The 18,636-nt window shown below is 43.0% G+C and overlaps 1 protein-coding gene across 1 annotated transcript in view; it reads right to left on the bottom strand.

The window, feature by feature from the left end:
• The window catches only part of LOC128658004 (uncharacterized), a 170,871-nt gene that overhangs the window by 117,354 nt on the left and 34,881 nt on the right, over positions 1 to 18,636 (bottom strand). Inside the window, exon 2 of the mRNA XM_053712444.1 lies at positions 7,802 to 7,952. Coding sequence (XP_053568419.1) covers positions 7,802 to 7,847 — 46 coding nt within the window. The 5' untranslated portion in view covers positions 7,848 to 7,952. The remainder of the gene's footprint in view (positions 1 to 7,801; positions 7,953 to 18,636) is intronic.

The raw sequence follows: 18,636 nt of genomic DNA, 5'->3' as shown, positions 1-18,636 counted from the left end.
GTTGTAGAAGGTAACCCTGCTGAACAAACATCTTTTTAAGTAAACCTTCTAATTTTTTATCCATAGGATCTTTGAAAGCACAACTATCTTCTATGGGTATAGTGGTGCGTTTGTTTAAAGTGGAAACCGCTCCCTCGACCTTGGGGACTGTCTGCCATAAGTCCTTTCTGGGGTCGACCATAGGAAACAATTTTTTAAATATGGGGGGAGGGACGAAAGGTATACCGGGCCTTTCCCATTCTTTATTTACAATGTCCGCCACCCGCTTGGGTATAGGAAAAGCTTCTGGGAGCCCCGGGACCTCTAGGAACTTGTCCATTTTACATAGTTTCTCTGGGATGATCAAATTCTCACAATCATCCAGAGTGGATAATACCTCCTTAAGCAGAGCGCGGAGATGTTCCAACTTAAATTTAAATGTAATCACATCGGGTTCAGCTTGTTGAGAAATTTTCCCTGAATCTGAAATTTCTCCCTCAGACAAAACCTCCCTGGCCCCATCAGACTGGTGTAGGGGCATTTCAGAACCATTATCATCAGCGTCGTCATGCTCTTCAGTATCTAAAACAGAGCAGTCGCGCTTACGCTGATAAGTGGGCATTTTGGCTAAAATGTTTTTGATAGAATTATCCATTACAGCCGTTAATTGTTGCATAGTAAGGAGTATTGGCGCGCTAGATGTACTAGGGGCCTCCTGAGTGGGCAAGATTCGTGTAGACGAAGGAGGGAATGATGCAGTACCATGCTTACTCCCCTCACTTGAGGAATCATCTTGGGCATCATTTTCATTGTCACATAAATCACATTTATTTAAATGAGAAGGAACCCTGGCTTCCCCACATTCAGAACACAGTCTATCTGGTAGTTCAGACATGTTAAACAGGCATAAACTTGATAACAAAGTACAAAAAACGTTTTAAAATAAAACCGTTACTGTCACTTTAAATTTTAAACTGAACACACTTTATTACTGCAATTGCGAAAAAGTATGAAGGAATTGTTCAAAATTCACCAAAATTTCACCACAGTGTCTTAAAGCCTTAAAAGTATTGCACACCAAATTTGGAAGCTTTAACCCTTAAAATAACGGAACCGGAGCCGTTTTTAACTTTAACCCCTTTACAGTCCCTGGTATCTGCTTTGCTGAGACCCAACCAAGCCCAAAGGGGAATACGATACCAAATGACGCCTTCAGAAAGTCTTTTCTATGTATCAGAGCTCCTCACACATGCGACTGCATGTCATGCCTCTCAAAAACAAGTGCGCAATACCGGCGCGAAAATGAGGCTCTGCCTATGATTAGGGAAAGCCCCTAAAGAATAAGGTGTCTAAAACAGTGCCTGCCGATATAATTTTACCAAAATACCCAGATTAAATGATTCCTCAAGGCTAAATATGTGTAATATATGAATCGATTTAGCCCAGAAAAAGTCTACAGTCTTAATAAGCCCTTGTGAAGCCCTTATTTACTATCTTAATAAACATGGCTTACCGGATCCCATAGGGAAAATGACAGCTTCCAGCATTACATCGTCTTGTTAGAATGTGTCATACCTCAAGCAGCAAGAGACTGCTCACTGTTCCCCCAACTGAAGTTAATTCCTCTCAACAGTCCTGTGTGGAACAGCCATGGATTTTAGTAACGGTTGCTAAAATCATTTTCCTCATACAAACAGAAATCTTCATCTCTTTTCTGTTTCAGAGTAAATAGTACATACCAGCACTATTTTAAAATAACAAACTCTTGATTGAATAATAAAAACTACAGTTAAACACTAAAAAACTCTAAGCCATCTCCGTGGAGATGTTGCCTGTACAACGGCAAAGAGAATGACTGGGGTAGGCGGAGCCTAGGAGGGATCATGTGACCAGCTTTGCTGGGCTCTTTGCCATTTCCTGTTGGGGAAGAGAATATCCCACAAGTAAGGATGACGCCGTGGACCGGACACACCTATGTTGGAGAAAGATCCTCTAACTATGTCCTGAAAGAACAAAGTTGAAAATGAAAACATTTGAAAAAAAATGAAAACAGAAAATGCTAAGGAGTCTATTATTGTTCCCAAGAAGGGAACTCTTGTCGACGGAGATAGAGAACTCTTTTCCACGTTCACTTTCCATCCGTGAGATCTGAGAAAGGCCAGGACTATGTCCGTGTGAGCCTTTGCTTGAGGAAGGGACGACGCTTGAATCAGAATGTCGTCCAAGTAAGGTACTACTGCAATGCCCCTTGGTCTTAGCACCGCTAGAAGGGACCCTAGTACCTTTGTGAAAATCCTTGGAGCAGTGGCTAATCCGAAAGGAAGCGCCACAAACTGGTAATGCTTGTCCAGGAATGCGAACCTTAGGAACCGATGATGTTCCTTGTGGATAGGAATATGTAGATACGCATCCTTTAAATCCACCGTGGTCATGAATTGACCTTCCTGGATGGAAGGAAGAATTGTTCGAATGGTTTCCATTTTGAACGATGGAACCTTGAGAAACTTGTTTAAGATCTTGAGATCTAAGATTGGTCTGAACGTTCCCTCTTTTTTGGGAACTATGAACAGATTGGAGTAGAACCCCATCCCTTGTTCTCCTAATGGAACAGGATGAATCACTCCCATTTTTAACAGGTCTTCTACACAATGTAAGAATGCCTGTCTTTTTATGTGGTCTGAAGACAACTGAGACCTGTGGAACCTCCCCCTTGGGGGAAGCCCCTTGAATTCCAGAAGATAACCTTGGGAGACTATTTCTAGTGCCCAAGGATCCAGAACATCTCTTGCCCAAGCCTGAGCGAAGAGAGAGAGTCTGCCCCCCACCAGATCCGGTCCCGGATCGGGGGCCAACATTTCATGCGGTCTTGGTAGCAGTGGCAGGTTTCTTGGCCTGCTTTCCCTTGTTCCAGCCTTGCATTGGTCTCCAAGCTGGCTTGGCTTGAGAAGTATTACCCTCTTGCTTAGAGGACGTAGCACTTTGGGCTGGTCCGTTTCTACGAAAGGGACGAAAATTAGGTTTATTTTTGGCCTTGAAAGACCGATCCTGAGGAAGGGCGTGGCCCTTACCCCCAGTGATATCAGAGATAATCTCTTTCAAGTCAGGGCCAAACAGCGTTTTCCCCTTGAAAGGAATGTTAAGTAGTTTGTTCTTGGAAGACGCATCAGCTGACCAAGATTTCAACCAAAGCGCTCTGCGCGCCACAATAGCAAACCCAGAATTCTTAGCCGCTAACCTAGCCAATTGCAAAGTGGCGTCTAGGGTGAAAGAATTAGCCAATTTGAGAGCACGGATTCTGTCCATAATCTCCTCATAAGGAGGAGAATCACTATCGACCGCCTTTACTAGCTCATCGAACCAGAAACACGCGGCTGTAGTGACAGGGACAATGCATGAAATTGGTTGTAGAAGGTAACCCTGCTGAACAAACATCTTTTTAAGTAAACCTTCTAATTTTTTATCCATAGGATCTTTGAAAGCACAACTATCTTCTATGGGTATAGTGGTGCGTTTGTTTAAAGTGGAAACCGCTCCCTCGACCTTGGGGACTGTCTGCCATAAGTCCTTTCTGGGGTCGACCATAGGAAACAATTTTTTAAATATGGGGGGAGGGACGAAAGGTATACCTAGCTAAAACAAATACAAAAGTACCTGTAAAATAAACCCTAACCTAAGTTACAATTACACCTAACACTACACTACAATTAAATGAATTACCTAAACTAACTACAATTAAATTAAATAAATTAAAGTACGAAAAACAACAAACGCTAAAATTACAGAAAATAAAAAAATAATTACAATTTTTTTAAACTAATCACACCTAATCTAATCCCCCTAATAAAATAAAAAAGCCCCCCAAAAAAATAAAATTCCCTACCCTATACTAAATTACAAATATCCCTTAAAAGGGCCTTTTGCGGGGCATTGCCCCAAAGTAATCAGCTCTTTTACCTGTAAAAAAAAAAATACAATACCCCCCCAACATTAAAACCCACCACCCAACCCTACTCTAAAACGCACCCAATTCTCCCATAATAAAACCTAACACTAACCCCTTGAAGATCACCCTACCTTGAGACGTCTTCACCCAGCCAGGCCTTAGTCCTCCAAGAAGCCGGGCACAAGTGATCCTCCAGACGGGCCAGAAGTCTTCATCCGATACGGGCAGAAGAGGTCCTCCAGAGGGGCAGAAGCCTTCATCCAGACAGCATCTTCTATCTTCATCCTTCCGGCGCGGAGCGGGTCCATCTTTAATCCAGCCGACGCGGAGCATCCTCTTCCAACAAAGTCCACCCGAAGAATGAAGGTTCCTTTAAATGACATCATCCAAGATGGCGTCCCTTGAATTCTGATTGGCTGATAGGATTCTATCAGCCAATCGGAATTAAGGTAGGAAAAATCCTATTGGCTGATGCAATCAGCCAATAGAATTGAAGTTCAATCCTATTGGCTGATCCAATCAGCCAATAGGATTGAGCTCGCATTCTATTGGCTGTTCCAATCAGCCAATAGAATGTGAGCTCAATTCTATTGGCTGATTGCATCAGCCAATAGGATTTTTCCTATCTTAATTCCAATTGGCTGATAGAATTCTATCAGCCAATCGGAATTGAAGGGACGCCATCTTGGATGACGTCATTTAAAGGAACCGTCATTCGTCGGGTGGACTACTTTGGAAGAGGATGCTCCACGTCGGCTGGACTGAAGATGGACCCGCTCCGTGCCGGAAGGATGAATATAGAAGATGCCGCCTGGATGAAGACTTCTGCCCCTCTGGAGGACCTCTTCTGCCCGGATTGGATGAAGACTTCTGGCCGTCTGGAGGATCACTTGTGCCCGGCTTCTTGGAGGACTTCGGCCCGGCTGGGTGAAGACGTCTCAAGGTAGGGTGATCTTCAAGGGGTTAGTGTTAGGTTTTATTAAGGGGGGATTGGTGGGTTTTAGAGTAGGGTTGGGTGTGTGGTGGGTTTTAATGTTGGGAGGGGTATTGTATTTTTTATTACAGGTAAAAGAGCTGATTACTTTGGGGCAATGCCCCGCAAAAGGCCCTTTTAAGGGCTATTTGTAATTTAGTATAGGGTAGGGAATTTTATTTTTTGGGGGGGCTTTTATATTTTATTAGGGGGATTAGATTATGTGTAATTAGTTTAAAAAAAATTTAATTATCTTTTTATTTTCTGTAATTTAGTGTTTGTTGTTTTTCGTACTTTAATTTAATTGTATTTAATTGTAGTTAGTTTAGGTAATTAATTTAATTGTAGTGCAGTGTTAGGTGTAATTGTAACTTAGGGTTTATTTTACAGGTACTTTTATATTTATTTTAGCTAGGTAGTTATTAAATAGTTAATAACTATTTAATAACTATTGTACCTAGTTAAAATAAATACAAACTTGCCTGTAAAATAAAAATAAACCCTAAGCTAGATACAATGTAACTATTAGTTATATTGTAGCTATCTCAGGGTTTATTTTATAGGTAAGTATTTAGTTTTAAATAGGAATAATTTATTTAATTGTACTTATTTTATTTAGATTTATTTAAATTATAATTAAGTTAGGGGGGTGTTAGGGTTAGACTTAGGTTTAGGGGTTAATAAATTTAATATAGTGGCGGCGACGTTGGGTGCGGCAGATTAGGGGTTAATAAATGTAGGTAGGTGTGGGCGATGTTAGGGACAGCAGATTAGGGGTTAATACAATTTAACTAGTTTTTGCGAGGCGGGAAAGTGGCGGTTTAGGGGTTAATATATTTATTACAGTGGCGGCAATGTCCGGTCGGCAGATTAGGGGTAAAAATTTTATTATAGTGTTTGCAATGTGGGGGGGGGGGTTGCTCGGTTTAGGGGTTTATAGGTAGTTTATGGGTGTTGGTGTACTTTTTAGCACATTAGTTAAGAGTTTTATTTTATGGCGTTAGCCCATAAAACTCTTAACTACTGACTGTTAAATGCGGTAGGAGTCTTGACAGGAGAGGGTGTACCGCTCACTTTTTCCAAGACTCGTAATACCGGCGTTAGGAAAATCCCATTGAAAAGATAGGATACGTAATTGACGTAAGGGGATTTGCGGTATGCTCGAGTCGCGGAAAAAAAGTGAGCGGTACACCTGTACCTGCCAGACTCGTAATACCAGCGGGCGTTAAAAAGCAGCGTTGGGACCTCTCAACGCTGCTTTTTAAGGCTAACGCAGGACTCGTAATCTAGGTGAATGGGAGGAATAGTTAAGTATAGTAGTGCTGAAAATGTTGTGTGAATCATGCCCTGTATTTATACATATATTTTTGAAATATCTGTTTACAAAGTTCATTGCCAAAGCCTCTTAGAATATTTTTTGGCTGTACGGCCAATCTGCTGTTACTCCCTAAAGCATGTGCCGCCCACTCCTAAAGCTTCTGTAACAAGCTGTCTGATGAGCTGTGACCTGAGAACACGCTATATGGGAATACATTGTACTGCCGTGGCTGCCCTGTATTATCTACTTAACAGTAAAAATAAATCACCTTTAAACAATTCTATGTCAGAACGCTCACTGCAGAAATGGTCTCTAGGATTGATGAGACTGGGACAGGCTGTAGAATGATATGGCAATGACATAGAAACAGAGAAATCACCTGTTGGTGAAAGCGTATCAGGACTATGCAGTTGAAATAAAGCTTGGGGGCATATTTAACAATATGTGAGCGGACATGATACGAAGTAGCGTATCATGTCCGCTGCACATCGCTAAATACCAACAGCATACGCTGTCGGCATTTATCATTGCATCAGCAGTTGGCCACTAGCAGGGGGTGTCAATCAACCCGATCATATTCAATCGGGTTGATTTCTGTCCGTGGCTTCAGAGTAGGTGGACAAGTTATAGAGCAGTGGTCTTTAGACCGCTGCTTCATAACTTCTTCATAACTTCTGTTTCCATACGGAGCTTCATAAATATGCACCAAAGTCTCACAACAGAAATACAGACACGTACTGCACAAATACAGAGACAAGAATTTCTGCACTAATGATTTCTGTTTTGTTTCAAGTACAAAGTCCTAATATGCTCACTACCCAGTCTTGCTGCTTCAGGTTTCAAGCAGGCTGTGAGACGTTTAGCTGAAGTGATTTCTCTACTCATCTTGCTTTATCATTACACAGCCTGTCCCAGTCTCATCAATCCTACAGAGACTGCAGTCAAAGCTCAGATGTATTTTTATACATATGAATTTTTCAAGGTGATTTATTTACACTGTTTAGCAGGAAATACAGAGAGAATTTGTGCAGTCAAATTTTTAATGTTCATTACACATTCATTTCATGAGCATTTACATATAGCCTATGATTGGAGGGTGGGCGTGCTAGACTCAAGCACAGCACAGCCCTTTTCTGGGGGAGTGCCAGCACCATGGAGATTAATCACAGGAGTAGGAATAAAAAGCTAAAACAATTTACTAAATGTATTTTTACAGCATATGCTGTCAAAATTTAGCATTGCACCAGCAGTTCTTGTGAACTGCTGGTGCAATGCTGCCCCCTGCAGATTTGCGGCCAATCAGCCGCAAGCAGGAGGTGTCAATCAACCCAATCGTATTCGATCAGATTGATTTCTGTCCGCGGCCTCAGAGGCAGCGGAACAGTTATGGAGCATTGGTCTTTAGACCGCTGTTTCCTAACTTCTGTTTCCGGTGAGCCTGAAGGCCCCTAGTTGTCTAATTTCTTTAGTCATTGTATTTACTTTAGGAACATTAACTTGTTATTTGTGGGTACACTGGCCCTTAAATGTAAATATTATCCCATTCTGATGACAAAACCAGGTAACATGCATGTGACGTCCTGCTTACCTCCGTGTGGATCAGGAAGGTCTGAGGTTTGGTTCTTATCAGACATTGTCTTGTTCAGCGCAACTGAATTTGTCAGATATTCTTATAATGTTTCTCCTTTATTGGCAAACGCAGTGAGAGTATTGTACGTGATCTTCACAATAACAGGAGCCTAAACACAGAGAGAGAGGGTGACTAGTACATTTCATTGTCATAGGGGAAATTATGAATTATGGGTGAGCAACACCCATATCTGAGAATTTTCTGTGAGTTACCCACACAGGTTATACTGCTTTTTTTACAGCAAACCAAACACGTTTAAAAAATCATTTTATTTTACAGAAATAACCAAATATTATCAAAATTCATCATATTAAATACATTTTCCATAACACGCATATATTATAATGAGGTTCCATTTGCCTCCCACACACATACAGCTCTGTTCCCATTACCTTATATAGCGATATATACTATTTTAGAGAGGTTCCCTCATACAACAAGGGGTAGATTTAACAAGCAGTGGATGCTGCAATCTACCCCTGTAGTTTCCAGATAGCTGGAAACAGAGGTTAAGAACCGCTGCTCCTTAACTCCTCCCTCACCTCTGAGACAGCGGACAGTAATCTGCCCGATTGGATACAATTGGGTTGATTGACACCCCCGTTTGGCAGCAAATCTGCAGGGGGCGGCATTACACAAGCATTTCACTAGAAATGCTTGTGCAATGATAGATGCCGACAGCGTATGCGTATAGCGGATCATGTCCGCCCGCAAAATGATAATTGGGCCCCAAAGCCTATTCCTTGTACCTAATATACCAATATGTAATATTACATAAAGGATCCATGTTACTCTCACTCACACAGCCTTCTCTCCAGTACCTTGTATAAAAACATAATTTATGCTTACCTGATAAATTTATTTCTCTTGTAGTGTATCCAGTCCACGGATCATCCATTACTTGTGGGATATTCTCCTTCCCAACAGGAAGTTGCAAGAGGATCACCCACAGCAGAGCTGCTATATAGCTCCTCCCCTCACTGCCATATACAGTCATTCGACCGAAAACAAACAGAGAAAGGAGAAACCATAGGGTGCAGTGGTGACTGTAGTTTAATTAAAATTTAGACCTGCCTTAAAAGGACAGGGCGGGCCGTGGACTGGATACACTACAAGAGAAATAAATTTATCAGGTAAGCATAAATTATGTTTTCTCTTGTTAAGTGTATCCAGTCCACGGATCATAAATTACTTGTGGGATACCAATACCAAAGCTAAAGTACACGGATGATGGGAGGGACAAGGCAGGAACTTAAACGGAAGGAACCACTGCCTGTAGAACCTTTCTCCCAAAAACAGCCTCTGAAGAAGCAAAAGTGTCAAATTTGTAAAATTTTGAAAAGGTGTGAAGCGAAGACCAAGTCGCAGCCTTGCAAATCTGTTCAACAGAGGCCTCATTTTTAAAGGCCCAGGTGGAAGCCACAGCTCTAGTAGAATGAGCTGCAATCCTTTCAGGAGGCTGCTGTCCAGCAGTCTCATAGGCTAAGCGTATTATGCTCCGAAGCCAAAAGGAGAGAGAGGTTGTCGAAGCTTTTTGACCTCTCCTCTGTCCAGAGTAAACGACAAACAGGGCAGATGTTTGACGAAAATCTTTAGTAGCCTGTAAGTAAAACTTCAAGGCACGGACTACGTCCAGATTATGCAAGAGACGTTCCTTCTTTGAAGAAGGATTAGGACACAATGATGGAACAACAATCTCTTGATTGATATTCCTGTTAGAAACCACCTTAGGTAAAAACCCAGGTTTGGTACGCAGAATTACCTTGTCTGAATGAAAAATCAGATAAGGAGAATCACAATGTAAGGCAGATAACTCAGAGACTCTTCGAGCCGAGGAAATAGCCATCAAAAACAGAACTTTCCAAGATAAAAGTTTAATATCAATGGAATGAAGGGGTTCAATTGGAACTCCCTGAAGAACTTTAAGAACCAAGTTTAAGCTCCACTGGGGAACAACAGTTTTAAACACAGGCTTAATCCTAATCAAAGCCTGACAAAATGCCTGGACGTCTGGAACTTCTGCCAGACGCTTGTGCAAAAGAATAGACAGAGCAGAGATCTGTCCTTTTAAAGAACTAGCTGATAAGCCTTTGTCCAAACCCTTTTGGAGAAAGGACAATATCCTAGGAATCCTAACCTTACTCCATGAGTAACTCTTGGATTCACACCAATAAAGATAATTACGCCATATCTTATGGTAGATTTTCCTGGTGACAGGCTTCCGAGCCTGTATTAAGGTATCAATGACTGACTCGGAGAAGCCACGCCTTGATAGAATCAAGCGTTCAATCTCCATGCAGTCAGTCTCAGAGAAATTAGATTTGGATGATTGAAAGGACCTTGTATTAGAAGGTCCTGCCTCAGAGGCAGAGTCCATGGTGGAAGAGATGACATGTCCACTAGGTCTGCATACCAGGTCCTACGTGGCCACGCAGGCGCTATCAGAATCACCGATGCTCTCTCCTGTTTGATTTTGGCAATCAGTCGAGGGAGCAGAGGAAACGGTGGAAACACATAGGCCAGGTTGAAGAACCAAGGAGCTGCTAGAGCATCTATCAGCGTTGCTCCCGGGTCCCTGGACCTGGATCTGTAACAAGGAAGCTTGGCATTGTGGCGAGACGCCATGAGATCCAGTTCTGGTTTGCCCCAACGATGGACCAGTTGAGCAAACACCTCCGGATGGAGTTCCCACTCCCCCAGATGAAAAGTCTGATGACTTAGAAAATCCGCCTCCCAGTTCTCTACGCCTGGGATGTGGATTGCTGACAGGTGGCAAGAGTGAGACTCTGCCCAGTGAATTATCTTTGAGACTTCTAACATCGCTAGGGAACTCCTGGTTCCCCCTTGATGGTTGATGTAAGCCACAGTCGTGATGTTGTCCGACTGAAATCTGATGAACCTCAGTGTTGCTAACTGAGGCCAAGCTAGAAGAGCATTGAATATTGCTCTTAACTCCAGAATATTTATTGGGAGGAGTTTCTCCTCCTGAGTCCACGATCCCTGAGCCTTCAGGGAGTTCCAGACTGCGCCCCAACCTAGAAGGCTGGCATCTGTTGTTACAATCGTCCAATCTGACCTGCGAAAGGTCATACCCTTGGACAGATGGACCCAAGAAAGCCACCAGAAAAGAGAATCTCTGGTCTCTTGAACCAGATTTAGTAGAGGGGACAAATCTGAGTAATCCCCATTCCACTGACTTAGCATGCATAATTGCAGCGGTCTGAGATGCAGGCGCGCAAATGGCACTATGTCCATTGCTGCTACCATTAAGCCGATTACTTCCATGCACTGAGCCACTGACGGGCGTGGAATGGAATGAAGGACACGGCAAGCATTTAGAAGTTTTGATAACCTGGACTCCGTCAGGTAAATTTTCATCTCTACAGAATCTATAAGAGTGCCTAGGAAGGAGACTCTTGTGAGTGGTGATAGAGAACTCTTTTCCACGTTCACTTTCCACCCATGCAACCTCAGAAATGCCAGAACTATCTCTGTATGAGACTTGGCAATTTGAAAGCTTGACGACTGTATCAGGATGTCGTCTAGATACGGAGCCACCGCTATGCCTCGCAGTCTTAGAACCGCCAGAAGTGAGCCCAGAACCTTTGTAAAAATTCTCGGGGCAGTGGCCAACCCGAAGGGAAGAGCTACAAATTGGTAATGCCTGTCTAGAAATGCAAACCTTAGGAACCGATGATGATCTTTGTGAATCGGTATGTGAAGGTAGGCATCCTTTAAGTCCACTGTGGTCATGTACTGACCCTCTTGGATCATGGGTAGGATGGTCCGAATAGTTTCCATTTTGAATGATGGAACTCTGAGGAATTTGTTTAAGATCTTTAGATCCAAGATTGGTCTGAAGGTTCCCTCTTTCTTGGGAACCACAAACAGATTTGAATAAAATCCCTGTCCTTGTTCCGTCCGCGGAACTGGATGGATCACTCCCATTACTAGGAGGTCTTGCACACAGCTTAGGAATGCTTTCTTTATCTGGTTTACTGATATCCCTGAGATATGATCTCCAACGCCCAGGGATCCTGAACATCTCTTGCCCACGCCTGGGCGAAGAGAGAAAGTCTGCCCCCCACTAGATCCGTTTCCGGATAGGGAGCTGTTCCTTCATGCTGTCTTGGGGGCAGCAGCAGGCTTTCTGGCCTGCTTGCCCTTGTTCCAGGACTGGTTAGGTTTTCAGGCCTGTCTGGAATGAGCAACAGTTCCCTCTTGTTTTGAAGCGGAGGAAGTTGATGCTGCTCCTGCCTTGAAATTTCGAAAGGCACGAAAATTAGACTGTTTGGCTTTTGATTTGGCCCTGTCCTGAGGAAGGGTATGACCCTTGCCTCCAGTACTGTCAGCAATAATTTCCTTCAAGCCAGGCCCGAATAAGGTGTGCCCCTTGAAAGGAATGTTGAGTAATTTAGACTTCGAAGTCACGTCAGCTGACCAGGATTTAAGCCATAGCGCCCTACGCACCTGGATGGCGAATACGGAATTCTTAGCCGTTAGTTTAGTCAAATGAACAATGGCATCAGAAACAAATGAGTTAGCTAGCTTAAGCATTCTAAGCTTGTCAATAATTTCATTCAATGGAGCTGTCTGGATGGCCTCTTCCAGGGCCTCAAACCAGAATGCCGCCGCAGCAGTGACAGGCGCAATGCATGCAAGGGGCTGTAAAATAAAAACAGAATTTATGCTTACCTGATAAATTACTTTCTCCAACGGTGTGTCCGGTCCACGGCGTCATCCTTACTTGTGGGATATTCTCTTCCCCAACAGGAAATGGCAAAGAGTCCCAGCAAAGCTGGTCACATGATCCCTCCTAGGCTCCGCCCACCCCAGTCATTCGACCGACGGACAGGAGGAAATATATATAGGAGAAACCATATGATACCGTGGTGACTGTAGTTAGAGAAAATAATTCATCAGACCTGATTAAAAAACCAGGGCGGGCCGTGGACCGGACACACCGTTGGAGAAAGTAATTTATCAGGTAAGCATAAATTCTGTTTTCTCCAACATTGGTGTGTCCGGTCCACGGCGTCATCCTTACTTGTGGGAACCAATACCAAAGCTTTAGGACACGGATGAAGGGAGGGAGCAAATCAGGTCACCTAAACGGAAGGAACCACAGCTTGCAAAACCTCTCTCCCAAAAATAGCCTCCGAAGAAGCAAAAGTATCAAATTTGTAAAATTTGGCAAAAGTGTGCAGTGAAGACCAAGTCGCTGCCTTACATATCTGGTCAACAGAAGCCTCGTTCTTGAAGGCCCATGTGGAAGCCACAGCCCTAGTGGAGTGAGCTGTGATTCTTTCAGGAGGCTGCCGTCCGGCAGTCTCATAAGCCAATCGGATGATGCTTTTAAGCCAAAAGGAAAGAGAGGTAGAAGTCGCTTTTTGACCTCTCCTTTTACCAGAATAAACAACAAACAAGGAAGATGTTTGTCTGAAATCTTTAGTAGCCTCTAAATAGAACTTTAGAGCACGGACAACGTCCAAATTGTGTAACAAACGTTCCTTCTTTGAAACTGGATTCGGACACAAAGAAGGTACAACTATCTCCTGTTTAATATTTTTGTTAGAAACAACTTTAGGAAGAAAACCAGGCTTAGTACGCAAAACCACCTTATCTGCATGGAACACCAGATAAGGAGGAGAACACTGCAGAGCAGATAACTCTGAAACTCTTCTAGCAGAAGAAATTGCAACCAAAAACAAAACTTTCCAAGATAGTAACTTAATATCTATGGAATGTAAGGGTTCAAAAGTCTGTAAACAGGCTTGATCCTAACCAGAGCCTGAACAAATGCTTGAACATCTGGCACAGCTGCCAGTCTTTTGTGTAGTAAGACATATAAAGCAGAGATCTGTCCCTTTAGAGAACTTGCAGATAATCCTTTCTCCAAACCTTCTTGAAGAAAGGAGAGAATCTTAGGAATTTTTATCTTATTCCATGGGAATCCTTTGGATTCACACCAACAGATATATTTTTTCCATATTTTATGGTAAATTTTTCTAGTTACAGGTTTTCTGGCCTGAACCAGAGTATCTATCACCGAATCTGAAAACCCACGCTTTGATAGAATCAAGCGTTCAATCTCCAAGCCGTCAGTTGGAGGGAGACCAGATTTGGGTGTTCGAATGGACCTTGAACAAGAAGGTCCTGTCTCAAAGGTAGCTTCCATGGTGGAGCCGATGACATATTCACCAGGTCTGCATACCAAGTCCTGCGTGGCCACGCAGGAGCTATCAAGATCACCGAGGCCCTCTCCTGATTGATCCTGGCTACCAGCCTGGGAATGAGAGGAAACGGTGGGAATACGTAAGCTAGGTTGAAAGTCCAAGGTGCTACTAGTGCATCTACTAGAGTTGCCTTGGGATCCCTGGATCTGGACCCGTAGCAAGGAACCTTGAAGTTCTGACGAGACGCCATCAGATCCATGTCTGGAATGCCCCATAATTGAGTTATTTGGGCAAAGATTTCCGGATGGAGTTCCCACTCCCCCGGATGAAATGTCTGACGACTCAGAAAATCCGCTTCCCAATTTTCCACTCCTGGGATGTGGATCGCAGACAAGTGGCAGGAGTGATCCTCCGCCCATTGAATTATTTTGGTCACTTCTTTCATCGCCAGGGAACTCTTTGTTCCCCCTTGATGATTGATATAAGCAACAGTCGTCATGTTGTCTGATTGGAACCTTATGAATTTTGCTTTGCTAGTTGAGGCCAAGCTCTGAGAGCATTGAATATCGCTCTCAGTTCCAGAATGATTATCGGGAGAAGAGACTCTTCCCGAGACCATAGACCCTGAGCTTTCAGGGATTCCCAGACCGCTCCCCAGCCCACTAGACTGGCGTCGGTCGTGACAATGACCCACTCTGGCCTGCGGAAGCTCATTCCCTGGGACAGATGGTCCAGGGTCAGCCACCAACGGAGTGAATCTCTGGTCTTTTGATCTACTTGAATCATTGGAGACAAGTCTGTATAATCCCCATTCCACTGTTTGAGCATGCACAGTTGTAATGGTCTTAGATGAATTCGTGCAAAAGGAACTATGTCCATTGTTGCAACCATCAATCCTATTACTTCCATGCACTGCGCTATGGAAGGACGAGGAACAGAATGAAGCACTTGACAAGAGCTTAGAAGTTTTGATTTTCTGACCTCTGTCAGAAAAATCCTCATTTCTAAGGAATCTATTATTGTTCCCAAGAAGGGAACTCTTGTTGACGGGGACAGAGAACTCTTTTCTTTGTTCACCTTCCATCCGTGAGATGTGAGAAAGGCTAGAACGATGTCCGTATGAGCCTTTGCCTTTGACATGGACGACGCTTGTATTAGAATGTCGTCCAAGTAAGGTACTACTGCAATGCCCCTTGGTCTTAGAACCGCTAGAAGGGACCCTAGCACCTTTGTGAAAATCCTTGGAGCAGTGGCTAATCCGAATGGAAGAGCCACAAACTGGTAATGTTTGTCCAGAAAAGCGAACCTTAGGAACTGATGATGTTCCTTGTGGATAGGGATATGTAGGTACGCATCCTTTAGATCCACGGTAGTCATAAATTGACTTTCCTGGATGGTGTGTAGAATCGTTCGAATAGTTTCCATTTTGAACGATGGTACCCTGAGAAATTTGTTTAGGATGTTCAAATCCAAAATTGGTCTGAACGTTCCCTCTTTTTTGGGAACTACGAACAGATTGGAATAAAATCCCATTCCTTGTTCCTTTATTGGAACTGGGTGTATCACTCCCATCTTTAACAGGTCTTCTACACAATGTAAGAATGCCTGTCTCTTTATTTGGTTTGAGGATAAGTGAGACTTGTGGAACCTTCCCCTTGGGGGTAGTTCCTTGAATTCCAGGAGATAACCTTGAGAAACTATTTCTAGCGCCCAAGGATCCTGAACATCTCTTGCCCAAGCCTGAGCAAAGAGAGAGAGTCTGCCCCCCACCAGATCCGGTCCCGGATCGGGGGCTACTCCTTCATGCTGTCTTGTTAGCAGTGGCAGGCTTCTTGGCCTGCTTACCCTTGTTCCAGCCTTGCATTGGTTTCCAGGCTGGTTTGGGTTGTGAGGCATTACCCTCTTGCTTAGAGGATGCAGAATTAGAGGCTGGTCCATTTCTGCGAAAAGGACGAAAATTAGGCTTATTTTTAGCCTTAAAAGACCTATCCTGTGGAAGGGCGTGGCCCTTTCCCCCAGTGATGTCTGAAATAATCTCTTTCAAATCAGGTCCAAATAAAGTTTAACCTTTGAAAGGAATGTTAAGTAATTTTGTCTTGGATGACACATCCGCTGACCAAGACTTTAGCCAAAGCGCTCTGCACGCCACAATAGCAAACCCTGAATTTTTCGCCGCTAATTTTGCTAATTGCAAAGCGGCATCTAAAATAAAAGAGTTAGCCAATTTAAGTGCGTGAACTCTGTCCATAACCTCCTCATATGGAGTTTCTCTACTGAGCGACTTTTCTAGTTCCTCGAACCAGAACCACGCTGCCGTAGTGACAGGAACAATGCATGAAATTGGTTGTAGAAGGTAGCCTTGCTGTACAAAAATCTTTTTAAGCAAACCTTCCAATTTTTATATCCATAGGATCTTTGAAAGCACAACTATCTTCGATAGGAATAGTAGTGCGTTTGTTTAGAGTAGAAACTGCCCCCTCGACCTTGGGGACTGTCTGCCATAAGTCCTTTCTGGGGTCGACCATAGGAAATAATTTCTTAAATATAGGGGGAGGAACAAAAGGTATGCCAGGCTTTTCCCACTCTTTATTTACTATGTCCGCCACCCGCTTGGGTATAGGGAAAGCGTCGGGGGGCACCGGAACCTCTAGGAACCTGTCCATCTTGCATAATTTCTCTGGAATGACCAAATTGTCACAATCATCCAGAGTAGATAACACCTCCTTCAGCAGTGCGCGGAGATGTTCTAATTTAAATTTAAATGTCACAACATCAGGTTCAGCTTGATGAGAAATTTTTCCTGAATCTGAAATTTCTCCCTCAGACAAAACCTCCCTCATGGCCCCTTCAGATTGGTGTGAGGGTATGTCAGAACAGTTAACATCAGCGTCCTCTTGCTCTTCAGTGTTTAAAACAGAGCAATCGCGCTTTCTCTGATAAGTAGGCATTTTGGATAAAAGATTTGCTATGGAGTTATCCATTACAGCCGTTAATTGTTGCATGGTAATAAGTATTGGCGCACTAGATGTACTAGGGGCCTCCTGCATGGGCAAAACTGGTGTAGACACAGTAGGAGATGATGTAGTATCATGTTTACTCCCCTCATTTGAGGAATCATCTTGGGCAATATCATTATTTGTGGCAGTACTGTCCTTACTTTGTTTGGACGCTATGGCACAATTATCACATAAATTTAAATGGGGAGACACATTAGCTTTCATACATATAGAACATAGCTTATCTGAAGGTACAGACATGTTAAAAAGGCTTAAAATTGTCAACAATGCACAAAAAACGTTTTAAAATAAAACCGTTACTGTCACTTTAAATTTCAAACAGAAAACACTTTATTACTGAATATGTGAAAAAGTATGAAGGAATTGTTCAAAAATTACCACAGTGTCTTAAAGCCTTAAAAGTATTGCACACCAAATTTCAGAGCTTTAACCCTTAAAATAACGGAACCGGAGCCGTTTTTCAATTTAACCCCTATACAGTCCCAGATACAGTCTTTGCTAAGACCCAACCAAGCCCTGAGGGGAATACGATACCAAATGACGCCTTCTAAAAGCTTTTTCAGAGATTCTTAGATCCTCACACATGCATCTGCATGCCCTGCTCTCAAAAAACAACTGCGCATTAATGGCGCGAAAATGAGGCTCAGTCTATGACTAGAAAGGCCCCCTGACTGAAAAAGGTGTCCAATACAGTGCCTGCCATTTTATAAACGTTCCCCAAGATTATAAATGTCAATTGTTAGCCTAAATTTGAATAATATGCACAAATAAAGCAATCGATTTAGCCCATAAAAATGTCTACCAGTTTTTTAGCCCATAATAAGCCCTTTATTCTGTTTGTTTTTGACTAAGAAAATGGCTTACCGGTCCCCATGAGGGGAAATGACAGCCTTCCAGCATTACACAGTCTTGTTAGAAATATGGCTAGTCATACCTTAAGCAGAAAAGTCTGCTAACTGTTTCCCCCAACTGAAGTTACTTCATCTCAACAGTCCTATGTGGAAACAGCAATCGATTTTAGTTACTGTCTGCTAAAATCATCTTCCTCTTACAAACAGAAATCTTCATCCTTTTCTGTTTCAGAGTAAATAGTACATACCAGCACTATTTTAAAATAACAAACACTTGATAGAAGAATAAAAACTACATTTAAACACCAAAAAACTCTTAACCATCTCCGTGGAGATGTTGCCTGTGCAACGGCAAAGAGAATGACTGGGGTGGGCGGAGCCTAGGAGGGATCATGTGACCAGCTTTGCTGGGACTCTTTGCCATTTCCTGTTGGGGAAGAGAATATCCCACAAGTAAGGATGACGCCGTGGACCGGACACACCAATGTTGGAGAAACCTTGTTGAATAAACATTTTCTTAAGGTAACCCTCCAATTTTTTATCTATTGGATCTGAAAAAGCACAACTGTCCTCAACCGGGATAGTGGTACGCTTTGCTAAAGTAGAAACTGCTCCCTCCACCTTAGGGACCGTCTGCCATAAGTCCCGTGTAGTGGTGTCTATTGGAAACATTTTTCTAAATATAGGAGGTGGGGAAAAGGGCACACCGGGTCTATCCCACTCCTTGCTAATAATTTCTGTAAGCCTTT

The sequence above is a fragment of the Bombina bombina genome, chromosome 4 (genome assembly GCF_027579735.1).
Source record: "Bombina bombina isolate aBomBom1 chromosome 4, aBomBom1.pri, whole genome shotgun sequence".
Classification (NCBI taxonomy): domain Eukaryota; kingdom Metazoa; phylum Chordata; class Amphibia; order Anura; family Bombinatoridae; genus Bombina; species Bombina bombina.
This window is presented reverse-complemented; position numbering and strand designations above follow the sequence as displayed.